Source organism: Puma concolor, chromosome D4 (assembly GCF_028749965.1).
Source record: "Puma concolor isolate L17-30 chromosome D4, mPumCon1.1.hap2, whole genome shotgun sequence".
NCBI lineage: Eukaryota > Metazoa > Chordata > Mammalia > Carnivora > Felidae > Puma > Puma concolor.
Genome location: NC_141679.1, coordinates 8,865,184 through 8,881,287, shown reverse-complemented (window position 1 = coordinate 8,881,287; position 16,104 = coordinate 8,865,184). Strand labels below are relative to the sequence as shown.

The window sequence follows — 16,104 nt, the reverse complement described above, 5'->3', positions numbered from 1 at the left end:
CGGCCCTCTTGGGATCCACTGAGTCAGGATCTCCAAGGGAGGATCTGGGAACCTGCGCTTTCAGCCGCCATTGCTAGGGAGCCTCATGAATTACGTGTTTTTGGAAAACTCTGTTCTAAGAGATACAAGCAAAGGACTGAGGAGAAAAATCTCACAGGAGCGCCTGGGTGGCTCAGTCAGGGAAGCGCCCAACTTTGGCTCAGGTTGTGATCTCTCAGTTCGTGGGTTCGAGCCCCACATCTTGGTTCTGTGCTGAAAGCTCAGAGCCTGGAGCCTGCTTGGGATTCTGTGTCTCCCTCTCTCTCTGCCCCTCCCCTGTGCTCGCTTGCTCTCTCTCTCTCTCTCTCAAAAATAAACATTAAAAAAATTTTTTTAAAAAAGAAAAATCTTGGGGCATGTGGGTGGCTCAGTCGGTTGAGTGTCCGACTTCATCTCAGGTCATGATCTCACAGGTTGTGAGTTCGAGCCCCGCGTTGGGCTCTGTGCTGACAGCTCAGAGCCTGGAGCCTGTTTCAGGTTCTGTGTCTCCCTCTCTCTCTGTCCCAACTCACTCGCATTCTGTCTCTGTCTCTCTCAGAAACAAATAAACATTAAAAAAAATTTTTTTAAAGAAAAAATAAAAAGAAAAATCTCACAAAGAAATTATATGAACACGACTAAGCACAAAAATAGTTTCTTCCTCTTGCGTACACATTCCCCTCACTACCAAGGCCCCTAAGTGTTCTTCTTCTCATCTTACCTGCTTCCCAAATATGTCATTCTTCATACCACTGCCAGTGTGAACGTTCTAGACTGCACCGGATATCAGGGCTCCAATCAAAACTCAAAATAACAGTGGACTAGATGTGTTCACAGGGAATGACCTCCATAGATAGGTGTTATTGTCAATATTCTGTTACTCGGGAGCAGCAGTGGGCCCGTGGATTTTTTTTTATATTTACAGAAGTAAATTAGCAAATAAAGGGAGCCATAACTGTACCGATGATAGGAATGTCGATATAATTTGTGCCCTGAACATAAAGTTAAATATATTTTTAAAAGTTAAGAGATGGAATATGTTAATCTCTCTCAATACTCAGAGTAAGGTTTAAAATACTTTTTTCCTGTGTATTTTATAATTACTCCTTAGTGAATTATATAACTTACTAAATTAAAGTAAAATTATTTTAAATAGTTATTTAAAGTTAAAAAGAAAAAAAAGCCCATCACCTCGCCACGGCCTTCAGGATGGAGAGCAAAGTCACCATGACGCACAGGTCTCCACGGAATCCAGTCCTGACCTTTCCTCCGCGGCCTTCTTTCACCCCATTGGCCCACTTGAAACCCACCCTTGAAACATCCTGCATCCCTGGCATGGCCTTGAACACCTGATTCTCTTTTGCCTTTTTCTTAACTTGCTCAACCCCACCTTCCTTCTCCATTCTCCCAGTGAGTCAGCCAGGGTTAATGCTAGTTAATGCTTCTCCCGAGACCCAGGTGGCAAATATTTCAGGCTTTGCGAGCAACATAGGGTTTCTGTTACATATTTTTCTTCTTTGTTTTGTCCGTTTGTTGTTTGGGGGTGGTTGTTTTTGGTATAATCCTTTTTTAAAAATGTAGAAACTGTTCTTAGATCCCTAAGCCCTCCAAAAGCAGGCCGCTGGCCATTTGCTGACCTCTACTCTAAGTGACCACTGCCAGACCCATATAGACAGCAGAGAATTACTCACATAGTCATCCACAGATCGGGTTCACGAAGCAGTCCTATCTTGAGCATTTCTGGTCATCAGACGGCAGACAAAAGACGGGGTCTCACTGCAAGCCATGAAATGCTCCAGTCCCCAAGTGGCGCCCTGTGACTTCTCACAAATAATTGGCCAAAATTCGTCTTTCGGTCCCGCCCAACCAACAGGGGAGCCGGAAGGTGGGATCCCAGCACGTGCCCAGCAGTTCTAAGAACTGGAATAAACGTGGAATAAACATGATGCGTCTACTCAGCCCCAAGACACCTGCTCTGGAAAGCCTTGTTGGACACGCTTGTTCCCCAGCCAGATTAGCTACTCTTCCCCTGTCATCTTATAGCACCTGGAGCATTCCTTGGGCTGTGCCGAGGATGCCGGAGCTGCTGCTTCTCTGCCTTCCCCAGCAGACCTTGAGTTCCTTGGGGAGGCATCTCCATATGCCCACCGCATAACACAGGGACCACGAGCCAAGGATGCCCTATGTCTGTCGTCTCAACAACAACAAAAATGAATGTGATGGACTGTGGGAGTGAATGGCTGCCTCTGCATTTCCCCGAAGGCTCCTGGAGCTAGCAGTGTTAACCCTTCTGAGACCAGCTAGTTCAACCACACCAGTCTCCACTTGTGATAAACATCATCTTGGTTATCCAGCCCTTTTCTCTCTTCGTCAAACTCCTTTCTTCTTATAGCTGTTTTCTTCTAACCATCAATGCTTTGCAGCAAGCTGGTCCCTGAGACCAGAGAGCACTCTGACTTTACGTGGACTGGTTTGTTTTCAGTTTACAGGGCAGAAGGCAGGCACAGGGAGGCACCGTGATTTTCCTACACTGCACAGCCAATCAGCGGTAGAGCCAAGAGTTACGCTTCCTTTCGAAGCAACAATAAAGCGCCACGATGGAGCCCAGAGCCTCAGCTAAATTCACCGGCGGTTTATTTATACCCCTTGGAGAGGCAGACATCATAATACGTGTGTGTCAGCCGTGAGCCTACTCCGTCATACCCGTGTTTAGGTCGTGGTACCCAGGCACTGATCTCCGAGCAAACTATTAGAAACAAGCCCCATGACTATTTATTAACGTGGCGCTTTTTCCATATCGCTTCCACTCATCTCTTCCTCTGGAAAGTGACACAGCTCACTCTCAGACAGTTTCTCAGAACCCTGAGGATACCGGAGACGATGTGCCCCGAAGGCTGTATACACCTTCATGCCGACGAGGGGAACGACCCTTGCATGCGTTTTCACTGCTGAACGGCCTACAACAAATTTGGATTCCGTTTCACATGCCCCATGTGTATGGCTGCTGCAGTTCGTGCGGAATGCGCAAGCAGAGGCTGGGCAAGACAGCATGCAAAAAGCCCTACAGTGCCATACTCCACCAACACACAGGATGGAACCCTTGAAGGCTGATCAGTCACCACCCTGACATCCTCTGGCCCCAGCAAAGTGTGTCCTGACCTGAAGTTTTCCCCTCTGGCCATCTCCTGGAGACAGGAAGTTCCTAACGAACGTCCCATCTGGTGGCCAGCCTTGACAAATGCCCAGAAGCACTGGGGCAAAGAGAATATAGCTAAGCAGTGCCCACCAGATCACCAAGAGACTCGTGCTAGAATGAGATCCCCTCGAAACCTGTGAATGTGGGGTCATCCCATATAAAAGCTTAAAAGCCAAACAGCTTGGTACGCCCTGCAACTCTCATGAAGTGCTTAAAAGACCACAGCAGACCCCGCACCTCAACCAGGGGAAAGTGTGCGAGAAAGAGGAAGCACCCCAAACAACAAATCGTAAGCTCAGGTAGCGCCGGGCACCAAACAAGAATCAGTCCTTAAAAGGAATCCTGGCCTTGACTTCCTTTTTCTCTTTCCCTAAGCCTCATAATTGAATGTTACAAAGTGTATCAGGAACCGCCAACCCAGGTTCCCCCCTTCCCCCAAACAAGAAAAGGTTAAGCTTTTAATTACAGGCCCTCAAACTACCGTTCTGTGCAATTATCAATTAACTATAATCGTGGATGAGCGAAGGCAGGGCTGCGCTAGCAAATTCCGTCCGCCCAGGCTGGGTTATTTCAGTCCCGTTCCATTACCGAGAACAAACCACAAACGCACGCACCCTCGCGCGCGCACACACGCTCTCGCTTAAAGGCACATTTCACTTTTGGCGAAAATGGCACCTCGGCGTGCAGTTGAGACCCCCCCCCCCCCCCCCCCGCCCTCGGGCTCCATCACTTTCGGGTGGAGACAGGAGGCCCAAGGAAGACGCTACCTACCAGCCTTAGAGTACCAGCCTCTCTGGGGCGCAGGAGAGGGGGGAGGGGGAGAGAGGGGGGGGGAGAGAGAGGGGGGGAGAGAGAGAGAGTGAGATGCGTGTTGCCCTTGGAAGCCTCAAGTCCCCCCGGGCGGCCAGCCCCGTTAGCGGGAAGGCGATGGCAACAGCAGCAGCAGTTGCATCAGCGCTAACTACTGCCGCCGGCCGCCGGGAGGGTACAGTAACGACCGCAGGGAGCGTGCAGCTGCTGCGGCGGCAGGTTCCCTGGATCAGGAAATTAGGGCAGGCACCGGGGATTGGAGGCGAGGGCGGCGCGCGAGCCAACCAGCGGCCGCCCCAGGCCCCCGTGAGCCCCGGGCGGACGCGCGGAGCCGCCGGGCCCCAGGAGCAGTCCCGGTGGCGGCGGCGGCCACGGCCACTCACGCACGCACACGCTCGCACTCAGACTCGCACACCCCCTGCGCAGGCACCTGGCTGCCCGGAGCTTATAAAAGCGGCGCGTCTAGGGGAAAGGAGGGCTGGAGCCGCCGCTCCCCACCCCCTCACACCCCCCTCACCCCTCGCTGACCACTCCCCCTCCTGCCCCCTCCTCGCAGCTCACCCCGCGCTCCGGAGGCAGCCGCCAGTGTGGGTGCTCCGCGGCCGGCTCCGCTCTCCTCTGCCTCGCTCCTCTGCTCTCGGCTCCCCACCCCACCCCCTCCTTCCCCTCCCCTCCTGTACCCTCCCCTCCTCTGCAGCGCCTGCATTATCTTCTGCCCGCCGGCTCGGCTTGCACTGGTGCTGCAGCCCGGGGAGGTGGGTGGGTGGGTGGGTGGCTGGTGGGGAGGAGATTGTGCAAGTTGTAGGGGAGGGGGGGTGCCCTCTTCTTCCCCACTCCCTTTCCCCCTTGCTAACTCCTTCCCCTCCTCCTCCCCCCTCCCCCCTCCCCGCCCCCACCTCCTTCCTCCTTCGCGAAGGGCTGGTAACTTGTTGTGCGGAGCGAGCGGCGGCACCATCCAGGCGGGCACCATGGGCACGTCCGCGCGCTGGGCGCTCTGGCTGCTGCTCGCGCTGTGCTGGGCGCCCCGGGAGAGCCGCGCCACCGGAGCGGGTGAGTGAGGACGCGCCCCTCCGCTGGCTGCCCGGACCCAGCCTGGGCGCCAGTGGGGGGGGGGGGGGGGGCGAGGCCCGGGTCTCCTTTTGCCCACCCCCCTCCTAGGAGGCGCCTCTCCGCTCAGCTCGCCTTCTTTCCCTCCCAACCCTGGTGGCGCCTCTGAGCCGACTGTCATCGCCGCGGCTACGGGGAGCCGGGCTGGGGGGGGGGGGGGGGGGAGGGCGGGCGGACAGCGGGATTTGGGGTATCCTAAAGCCTGGCCTGAACTCTTCATTCCCTAACACTGTCTCCCCCAGAGCCACTGCTTTGCCTCGTTTTTCACCCTGCTTGGTTGGGGCTGGGGAATGTGGGCTTCTGAGCCACTGAACAATGGTTCTGTCTGCCAGGCGGAGTGTTAGGAAGGAGGCAGAGGGCTGGGTCGGGCCGAGACGCGCTCGGGAGCCGGGGGCGCGCTCCTGGGACTTGAGGTGGTGGTGGTGGGGGGTGAGTGGGCGATGGACGCAGGTGGGCGTGTGCGGGGACGCGGGGCGCCGGGTGCAGGTCCTGGCAGCGAGACCCTGGCGGCGGCGGGGAGCGGGCGCACGTTCAAGGGGCGGCAGCGGGCGGGCTCCCGGGGAGCCACTACAAGTGCACAGCCTGCTCACCCGGACTGCGACTCCCCCGGCGCCCGGTGGTCGCTCTGGAGTACGGGTTCAAATAGGACTCCCCACTGGGTGTTCCTCCCCTGCTCGCTCCCCTTCGCGCAGTGTTTGTAAACCTCTCGGGTCTCGCGTACAGCTGAACGGGGGAGGGGAGCGGAACGAAGACTTAATCAGGTTAGTTTGCTGCTCTTGGTTCCCGGTGAGATTTCCTCGAGAGAAATTGAGCCCTAATCTGGTGACTGTGTAATTAGCCTTCATTCCAAACAATAGATCAAAGGGAGTAGCGCGAGTGGCGGTGGTGACGGTCGTGGAGTCCCCAGGGTCTGCCGCACTGGGCCCGGGAGCCCTGTGCTCAGCCACGCTCCGCTTGGAGCCGCACAACTTTGCTGGGCAGGCGACAGCAAGCCCTTCTAAGGATTCCGTGGGAAGCCCGGTGGGTCCCCGGAGTGATCTTGACAGGACAGCACGGGGCTTGCTGGCCAGCTCTACGGCGGTGGGACAGGAAGGTGCCCCCGTCCCGAGTACCCATTTCAGAGTCCCTAGCTCCTGCAGCCCGGTGGCCTAGGAGGCCGGCCTGCCTGCAGTCACGTGTCTCCTAAAGTGAGCCAACTTTACAGTGTGCGGTCAAGCAGCCTCTTTCGGGCAGGGCAGTACGTGGGGGCTTCAAGCCTCCGACCGCCCCCCTGCCCTTTGGTCCAGCTGTCCCGAGCGAGCATGTGAAGCAGGGACGGGCTTTTCTGCCCTCCGCGATTGGCTGGCCGCCGGAGCACGTTTGGGTTGGTCACATGTCTCCGCGTACAGCAGCCAGAGGAGTATTATCTTTAAGGGAATGTACAAGACCCGACAGGCTCCCCCGGACTGTTCGCTGAAATGCTTTCCCCTTGAAAAAGGCGAGTCCTGGAGATAGCCTCTCATGTGCCACACACGTTAAGAGCCTGGAAAAGTCCTGCCTACAAGAATTTGCAGACTGGAACATGAATCGTTAATGGATGAGCAATCCCAACTTATTCAACGATTTCTCACAATAGTGCGGTGCATTATACTTTCCGTAACATCTCAAAAGACTGAGGTATGCCAGAAACTATTGCTAACCGGCCAGGAGGTGGGAGAAAGACTCATTTTTGGTGCATGTTCTGTTCCTATTCTTTTAATTTAACATGTGATAGCTTTCCATGTGGGGTTAACTTTATCCTACAGGAAGCTGGGGATGCACTTGAACTGCTGAGATGGGTTAGCTGAAGCTCTATGTTCACCTTGGAAGAGGCAGGTGAGGGTCCCCTTGGCTCCCCTCCATCCACGTGTGAAACACGTGCGGTGCCATGACTAGTGAAAAGTAGGAGCCCGTGCAAGACTTAAATTCTTCCAAGGAAGAGAGGCACATCATTTTTCACGTGGATAGAATCTGGGATTGGCCGAAGGAGGAATGGATCCCAAGCCAACCCAGACTGGCTCCTGTCTGAAGTTCAAAGTCCCAGGCCATATGGGCCGGCTCTTGGCCGTTTTCTCTACATCCCTTCTTCCCAAACCCTCCCCACATCCATACACGCTCACGGTAGCCATATAAAATATTCTAGGATGGGGGAGGGGCAGCTGCGCCCTGATATCCTGGCCTGGAACTTAGGCCAACAAGAGAGGTTGAAGTTCAGTAGTGTAGTATGCCTGATGGCAGACACCTGGGAGTTTTAGCACGTGTTCCTCCAGCCCAGGTGCTCAGGATTAGGCTGTGGGGTACCACATTTTCAAGCCAGAGTCTGGAAGAACCAAGGTGTTATGAGGGGTATTCAGATGTGGCCAGCAACCAGGAAAATGAGCAGGCAGAAACTTCTCTAACTTCAGGAGTCGGTTGGGGAAGCCGGCAGTAAGAGGAGACCTGGAGGGCAAGGAGCAAATAAACTTGAGCCAGCCTGTAGCACCGCGGGAAGGTGTCACGGCGATCACGAGCCTCAGGCCGAGGAATGAACATGTGAGTCTGGACTCCTTAAGGAGGATCACCAGGCAAGTGACAGCTTCCTCAAGCCGGAGCACCTCCCTTCCGGGCAGCGGCCTGTTGCTACTCCATGTGACATTTCGCTGTAATGTCTGTCCTGTGTTGTTAGGATTCTTTCCTTTTCCAGCCTGCGGCCCCAGATGCCTGATGCCTGTGTAAAGGCCAAGTGCAGCCAACTGTTGAGACTTTACCACAATAAGCAAAGGTAGTAAGGGCACGGCAGTCCCCTTGCTTTGAAGAAGTCCTGATCGCAGTGTTTCTGCCTTTCGTAAAGTCAAATAATCATCATTTTGATTTCACGGGAGCAGTTTGACTACCACCTACTGCTCGAGACGCGATGAAAAGTAGTTCCAAGCCCCTTCTACTCCACAAGTATCAAACTGATAAGACCACAAGAACTCCTCAAACATGGCCGTAAGGTCAAGGGAGTAGGTAGCTCTCAGGCACATGGCTTTGCGTTTTGAGCCAAAGATGGGAAGACTCAGAGCACAGCATAGGTAAATGGGTACCTCAGATTAAATATCTAGAGCGTTTTCCATTTCTTTTTAAATTTTTTTTTTCAACGTTTATTTATTTTTGGGACAGAGAGAGACAGAGCATGAACGGGCGAGGGGCAGAGAGAGAGGGAGACACAGAATCGGAAACAGGCTCCAGGCTCTGAGCCATCAGCCCAGAGACCGACGCGGGGCTCGAACTCACGGACCGTGAGATCGTGACCTGGTTGAAGTCGGACGCTTAACCGACTGCGCCACCCAGGCACCCCGAACGTTTTCCATTTCTTACAGAACGTGAGTGAAGCTATCCTTTCTGGTAGAAAGAAGAACGATCAAGGGTAGGCGGTTACCTGTTTTATGTCAAGTCATAATTACGTTTACTGTGGCTACTGACCATTCTTTGGAAAGCCACCTTCACCTACTAGCCTAGAAGACATTAAATGCCTGAAAGGGCCGTGATAAGGTCTATAATGATGTTTATGATACATGTACCTGCCTTAGGAGAGCTATTCAGGGTGTGCCTCTCTCTAGATGGTTAGTTGATAGACTCAACATGGTCGAGTGTGTTCCCTTCTACTTTAAGTCAATCTCAAGAGAGTTCTCAGGGCACAGCACAAAGACCACTTCCAAGACAAAGGGCCCAAAAATACCTTCTGCAGAGGGGACGGAGGAGATGTATCTGTTGAGCAGAAGTGGTCCAGGGACATTTTCTTCCCCCCTCTCCCCAGCTGAAGAATTTTTAGCTAGGAAATTGGAGGACTGATCGCTTTTTAGTTTGCAGACTTCACTGTAGCAGAAATCTTGCTGGATCATTTCACTCTGCCCTTTTCAATATGAGTTGGTGTCCCTTGGCTAACCTGTTTTGTTGACTTAGCAGTAAAAGCTCTAAGCATGGCTAATGCCACCTGGTTAGATACACTAGCCCCGCAGCAGCAACGCCCTGAGAGGGCAGGTGATACCTTAAAGTTAGCCTATTTTTTCCTTCGTGCGATGTGTCCTGGGAAAGCTTAGGCCTGCTGGTTATATGGGGGCCCTAAATTAAGCACAAGGATGCCTGCTGGGTGCTGGGAGACTTAGTACAGAGATTATGCAAAAAAAAAAAAAAAAAAAAAAGAGGGGGGTGCTTAATGTTTGCTTGGAGAGCCTTTGACTTCTTTGTATTTTAAAAATGTTCCATGGGTGGATAGAGTTAGGGAAGGGCATGCACGCTCTTGTTTTTAAAAGGTAACTTTGGGGACAGAAACTAGAAGATGGGGACCACTGGCTGGAGTGGATGATTTTGCCACCAACTCAGGTCTTCTGGGTTGGCCCTCCTGGCTAGGAGCCTTTATGTATATAGCCATTTATGTATATGCTTTTGGCGGTAGGGGGGTGGGGCCGGGCTTGCAACTTGCCCAGCAAAGGAGATGATAAAACCTTGCTGATAGACAACATTTGCAAATTGCTTCGTGGGTTCAGATGTTATAACCTCACACTTCCCCCTAAATACATTTGCAAATTACTTCACGTGTTACCACTTAATTCTTCCCACCAAATACTGTTGAGTTGTAGACAGCCTCTAGTCTTTCATTTTTCTAAAGACTTCCCAAGACCTGACTTATTAACTCATCTGCAGGTTCCCTGAGTAGGTGGTAGAGTCACACTGGCGTCCCTTGTACTTCTGCTTATAACCACTGGACATCCATCTACTGAGCACCACCAGGCATGGCCAGGGGGGTAGGGGTGGGGGGTGGACACAGTAACTACGGACTTGGTCCTTTCTTTCATGGCATGTGGTCTAGTGGGGAAGTCAGATCAGAAGATCAATTCTCCAGGGGCACCTGGGTGGCTCAGTCAGTAAAGCGTCCGACTTCAGCTCAGGTCATGATCTTACAGTTGGTAGGTTCAAGCCCCGCGTCAGGCTCTGTGCTGACAGCTCAGAGCCTGGAGCCTGCTTCGGATTCTGTGTCTCCCTCTCTCTCTGCCCCTCCCCCACTCAGGCTCTGTCTCTCAAAAATAAAAATAAACGTTAAAAAAATTTTTTTAAAAAGAAAATCAATGCTCCAAAGACAGCCTGGACTACAAGTTCTGGAGAGAAGTGAGCAGATCCGTATTAAGGGCTTAATCATACAACAGGCAGATAGCAGCCAAAGGTCACAGGAGTTCTCCCCTGCTACGTGTGTGATAGCCTATGTTTTCCCAATCGTCCCCAAGCACTTAGACCTGAATCTGACCAAGCCAGACACTATTCCACCTCTGCAGATGATCTTACAAAAGTGACGAGATTCGAGCAAGAGTGGGTTGCTACCAACGTGACCAAAGAGCACTAAAACATGTCCAAAGTGAAATCCAGGTCCCCTACGTCAAATTTCTAACTTTACCAGTTAGCTGCTGCTACCGTTTCCCTGGGTCTTGGAAGCTTGCTACTCACAGGAAAATGAGGCCGACGTACCCTCACTGACACACTCCCCCCGGCAGATCAGTGTGGAAAGCGCACAGTTTTTAGGTAATAAAGTGGCACAAAGATGAGGTGACGGTACGCCCACAGGCAGAGGGAAGAGTGGATTTTATAGCATAGAGTCTCTCCACCCAGGAATACTCATCAGTGCCCAAAGAATCTTTAGAGGTCAGGAACCTGGTCCCAAGTTACAAATTCTAGGCCCTTCCTAACGGGCCTAGAAGATATAGAGATGGAAACAGGCACGTAGGACAAGTATTCCCAGTACGTGACACCCGTGTGACAGGCACAGGGGACCGTGGCGAAGCAGCCAGACCTCACCTGGTTGGTCAAGAGAGGACCTGACGGCCTCATTCAAGGGCAGACCTCTGTGCACACTTATCCAGTGGATAAGTGGATGGGAGTACTGTGTAACGGTGCAGACACAGGCCTGGGGAAGGGGGTGGGTCCCTGGGTGTACTCGCAGCAGGTGGCTGGTGGGAACCAAGAGGGAAAAGTTGGGTGAAGTAGGGAGGGAGCAAGGCTCAGCCCTAGAGTTGGTGAGAAGCCTAGAGGCGATACGACCCTTGGCTTTTCAGGCCGTATCGATTTGAATGGAGACTGTGGCAACCCGGAGGCAGAGAAACTGGAGAGGAATTCACATCAAGTAAGGGATGAGAGCCCGGACAGGGCCAGGGCCTGATGGCGAAACATCAGGGGACAAGAACCAGGGCTCCCTACCGGACCACTGGTTTCGAGCAAGGGAAGGAGCCCCTCAAGAATAGGGCTCCTGGGGAAGAAAAGAGAGACTTTAGAACTTATATATGGTGCATGGCTGTTAAGGCATCTTGGCTGAGTTTGACCTGCCTCAGGTTGTCACCATACTGTCAGCCTTAAGACCAGCATTTGTCACCTGTGTCCATCCAGTGATGGGCAGGACAGCTTATGGGGGCAAGAGATGTGCAGTCCAATCCCTAAAATGACATAGTCCCTTCTGCTGTGGTGGAATCTTAGCCTCCTAACCTTGAGGGAATGGTTTCCGAGTGTGATCAGGGCCCAGCAACACCAGTTCTGTCTGGAAACTCAGCAATGCAAGCGTGGGCCCCGCTCTGCTCCCAGTGCATTTGGAACTCTCGTGCTGACTTAGCCGTCCACCCACCACAGAAACTAGTAGCTCCCCAATATGCCGCGACTTGGCCAATGTGCCCTAGACAAGAACCAAGCTCTGTAGTCCTTGTAGAAGCCCCCCTCCCACCTCGCTGAAGATACTCTAGCAGCTTTTTCTTTTTAAATGAAAATGGGGGAGGGATGGAAGACCATCCCTCAACAATAAGACTGTGTTAGGATAGCGTCATCCGGACAGGTGAGACTGCCTAATTCTGGATTGCTTTCAACTGACTCCACTACCTGAGTCACCAAAAATCAACAGAAATATTCTAGCGGGAAGTAGTCCTGAGTTAGGTGTTTTAGATTGTGGGCATGCTCAGTGTCTGGAGACAGAATGCCCGGGTTCAAATTCTCATACCACCCAAGGGCTGTACCTCCCCCCGTTCTGTGGACAGGTTTCCTGATACATAGATGGGGCATCATAACGTTCAAAGTATACCATTCAGAATCTACCTGAATTAAAAGACTAAAGTCTTAGAGCTGCATTTAGCAAACGATGTTTAAAAAATTATTTACCCACAGTTCCTGAGATTATCTGAATCTAATGTCAATGGAAACACAGTGGGACTGTAAGATTCACTTGTTTCAGTGAATGAGAAGGATTAACCTACGTATTTAACAGTTTTTCGCTGGTTATGGCAAGTGCTTTAGAGGCTGACTCGAGGGCAGGGACACAACATTTGTGCCTGACACTCAGGCTGTTTTCCTGACTTCCTGTCACTAACTAGCCTCCTCTCCCGAGAGAGAAAACTGCTTTGCTGACTCAGAAGTCAGCTTGTCCTGAGAGGAGTTTTAGCCTGTAAATAGAAAGATTGGCATTAAAGTAGCAGCGAAAGTGAGCGGGACTAAAAATAAATGCCCTCGGTGGCCCCAGAAGTAGCAAAACAAATGGACTCAAGAAATTCCTGTAGATAACACCCGTGTGCTCCAGCGATGAGAGAGAGAAAGAGAGACATCTGAATGCTTGGCCCTGCTGGTCCCAGCACAGTGACAGCCTGAGCCCCTTGGTGCAGGTTCAAATTCATACCTGAGCCCGATACTGAGAAACCCCTCTGCACTCAGGGCCGCCCGGAGCCCTCTTGGGAAATGCGTAGTCCACGTTGGAGGGTTTGTATTTACTGTGAGATCCGTACAGTTCAATGAAGCTTCCATACTGTTCTTCCCTGTTAACCTTTGCGGGGAAAGTTAGACAACAGCAGATCGACTTCTATAGGCATTTAAAACTCTGAATTTCTTGGAGCCAGTCCATTGCCAACCTGTCTGGGAAGCAGCATTCACTCTTTAGGTAAACGAGGTTCCTGGGACAAGGGTGCCTTGAACTAAGTTTGCAAGGTCTGATTCCATGTGTGCGAGTGACAGAATTAGGCAGCTGGCCTTTGACAGACACTCCTGGGCCTTCGTTCATGACACGATAATGCAAACAGCTGTGACTAGGTCCATAGGTGGCTACGTACAAGCGACTTCCTACCCACTGACCCAAAAGGGGAGGGATATTCATTCTTAAGTAGCAGAGCTAAAAGAAAACCCAGATCTAGGCCAACAGTTTGAGGTCTTAAAGCAACAGAAAGAGCCCTTTTTAAATCCTTAAACACAAAACTCCTGTGTTGAAAAGAAAGACTTCCCGGTGGAAACAGGTGGATTCCCCTGGTTCGTGACCAGGTTCCCCACGGTCATGGCCTTTCTCCCTGGTGCAACCACCCTTTTGGTGCTAAGGCATTCCCATGAAACCTCATGGCTTTGAGGAACCTGCCAAAAAACACATTTACTCCAACTGTTCTCCTTTCTGAGCTAAGAGACGCTGGGATACAGATGTCTAGAGCCTCTACTTACAGGGTTATTTTTTGAGGCATCGGCGGCCTTAGCTTAGCCTAAGAATTAACAGCACCTTGGGTATAGATGATTGCAAGCTCACCCCATTTGCTTTATGCAAGACTAATGCTGAACCTGAGACTTAACTGTCATGGATGAAAATAGACTACAGGTCCACAATCCTGTAATCCCCCAAAAGCTTTGGAAACCAAAAGCTTCTTAACTTGTTTCGTGCTTTCGGTTCTCCCGGAGCTGTGTTCGGCCACATTGCCAGCTGAGCACCAAAACGGGTGAGGGAGAATCTTTCTGAAACCTGGACAGAAGACCCACAGCCCTGCAGCCTGGCTGAGGTCACAGCAGTCGAGATTCTGGCGTCAAAGCCCTGGTTGCTGTGCACGAGGCAGGGGATTAAACTGAACCGGGAGGACTTCCTGCCCAGGAGGCATCTCTCACAAGTGAGTGCTTAGATAACCAGAAACTGAGGCAGGGCCAAAAAGACTTAAGGTCTTTACTCACCTCTCTTTAAAGAAGGCATCCTTTATAAGGCAGCCAGCCAGCCTTACCCACCCCCACCCCGACCCTGCTCCCCTTTTAAACAAGCAGCAACAGTCAATAGCTTGTCTCCACATCTAACCCCCATGGTAATGGAGAATCTTGTGTGTGTCCCGGCAAAACATACTTTTATGACAGTCGGGCAGAAGCTTGGGTGAAGTAGAAATATCTGAGATCACAAAAGGTAGAAAGTAAACTTCTGTTTGTCTTACGGCCTTGGAATACACACGAAGAAAACAGTTATGACTCCTGGTGTCAGCTCAGGTCATGGTATCACAGTTCGTGAGTTCGAGCCCCGCGTGGAGGCAGCGTGGAGCCTGCTTGGGATTCTGTCTCCCTCTCTCCCTGCCCCTCCCCGTGCACTCATGCACGCTCTCTCTCAAAATAAATAAATAAACAAACAAACAAACAAACTTAAAAAAGAAAAGGCTAATGTCTGTCCGGAGTCTGCTCAGGAGCTGCCCTTAAAGCAGCGTTGCTGGAATTTTAGTATCACTTAGGACTGACTGTTGGCTACAGCTGTGTTCAGAGACCCTCCTTAAAGGTGCCGGTGAACCCAACGCCAGCCTTCCTGTACTGCGTGCCTGTCCCGCATCCCTGGCCAGCTTGGGTGTCCATGTATTCTGCGGCTTCCAAACTCACTGTCACCATCTTTCGGTACCTCGCCCTCGGAAAAGCGACATTTGACACCTACTTTCTTCTCCCCGTCCAAGCCTGATTGTGCGGTTACCTTTTGGGCGCTGTAGATATCCATGTCTGAGTTTTTGGCTCATTTTGACTCAACAACCTTTGACACTAAAACCTTGAGAAACAAATTTAGAGCCTTCCTGTCTCCACAGCGTCCTCATGGCAACCTGAGGTCTTCCCAACCATATTTCTATCGATGTTCTCTGATGACTGACTGTTCTTTGTCTGCTTTTCACATAGAGTACTCTAAGTAGATCCTGACCAGTCCTATAGCCCTCAGAAGTCGTGGGGACAGAGAACTGAAGCCAGTGGCCCCTAGAGCAGCACTGCGAACAGTCACAATCTATCGAGACTATATGCCTGGTGTGGGGGGGAGGCAGCCACTCCAAATCAGTTAGGAGTATAAAAATCAGCAGGTGCCACTTCCTGGCAACAACATCTACCCTTCTTTTTTTAACTTTTTAAAAAATATATATTTATTTATTTTTGAGAGAGAGACAGACAGACAGACAGACCAGGAGCAGGGGAGGGGCAGGGAGAGAGGGAAACACAGAACCCGAAGCAGGCTCCAGGCTCCGAGCTGTCAGCACGGACCCCGACGCGGGGCTCGAACCCATGAATCCTGAGACCGTGACCTGAGCCAAAGTTGGACGCTTAACAGACTGAGCCACCCAGGCACCCCAACACCTACCATTCTGAATCCCTGACATCTTACCCCCAATAACCTACTTGTGGAATGAACACATAGTATGAAACACAGGTAGGGAATGCCATCAAACCACACTGCTTTGTAGCTGGGGCCCCGCTTAGCTAGACCCTTGACAACAGAATGGCCCATACAGCTACCGATACATTTAGTAGCTAAGAATGTACATTCATAGGGCAAAGCTGACTTGGACCCAAATTCGTGTCCGCCAGGGAATTAGCCACGCGGGTCTAGAATGCCCCCGGACAGTGGGGAGGAGCCGAACGCAGGGAGGCCAAGGAGAGTATTGTGTACTCAGCACAAGAGTTCTAGTCTGTGCTTGGCACTGTCCCATCTGCTCTCAGGCCAGCAACGCCACAGCTGCAGATACTGACAGGTGGCAGGGCATCGGAGGGCTTTCTGCCGGGAAGGCCTCCCTAAGTAATCTGTACGAGCCACGGGGCACCTCTCGTCTTCTCGCCTCTTTGCAGTATATACTTGCATTAAACAACCAGATCCTTGCCTTTGAGCTCAAAGAAATCGCATCCTCCAGAAGGACAGACATGATACTGGTAGGAAACACCTGAAT

General features: G+C 51.8%; 1 protein-coding gene and 1 long non-coding RNA gene across 8 annotated transcripts in view; one reads left to right on the top strand and one right to left on the bottom strand.

The window, feature by feature from the left end:
• The window catches only part of LOC112868720 (uncharacterized), a 143,292-nt gene extending 138,629 nt beyond the window's left edge, over nucleotides 1-4,663 (bottom strand). For all 4 annotated transcript variants that reach the window (XR_015243426.1, XR_015243423.1, XR_015243424.1 and 1 more), the window contains exons 1-2: nucleotides 4,586-4,663; nucleotides 1,710-1,931 (exon numbers count right to left, since the gene is read on the bottom strand). This is a non-coding gene — a long non-coding RNA (uncharacterized LOC112868720). The remainder of the gene's footprint in view (nucleotides 1-1,709; nucleotides 1,932-4,585) is intronic.
• VLDLR (very low density lipoprotein receptor) overlaps nucleotides 4,371-16,104 on the top strand; it is a 31,572-nt gene continuing 19,838 nt past the window's right edge. For 2 of the 4 annotated variants that reach the window (XM_086684933.1, XM_086684931.1), the window contains exons 1-2: nucleotides 4,761-4,779; nucleotides 4,941-5,074. In XM_086684933.1, the coding sequence (XP_086541059.1) occupies nucleotides 4,993-5,074 (82 nt within the window). In that variant the 5' untranslated portion in view covers nucleotides 4,761-4,779; nucleotides 4,941-4,992. Of the gene's footprint in view, nucleotides 4,780-4,940; nucleotides 5,075-16,104 lie in introns of all 4 variants that reach the window. The other 2 variants (XM_086684932.1, XM_086684930.1) reach the window with 2 other exon arrangements.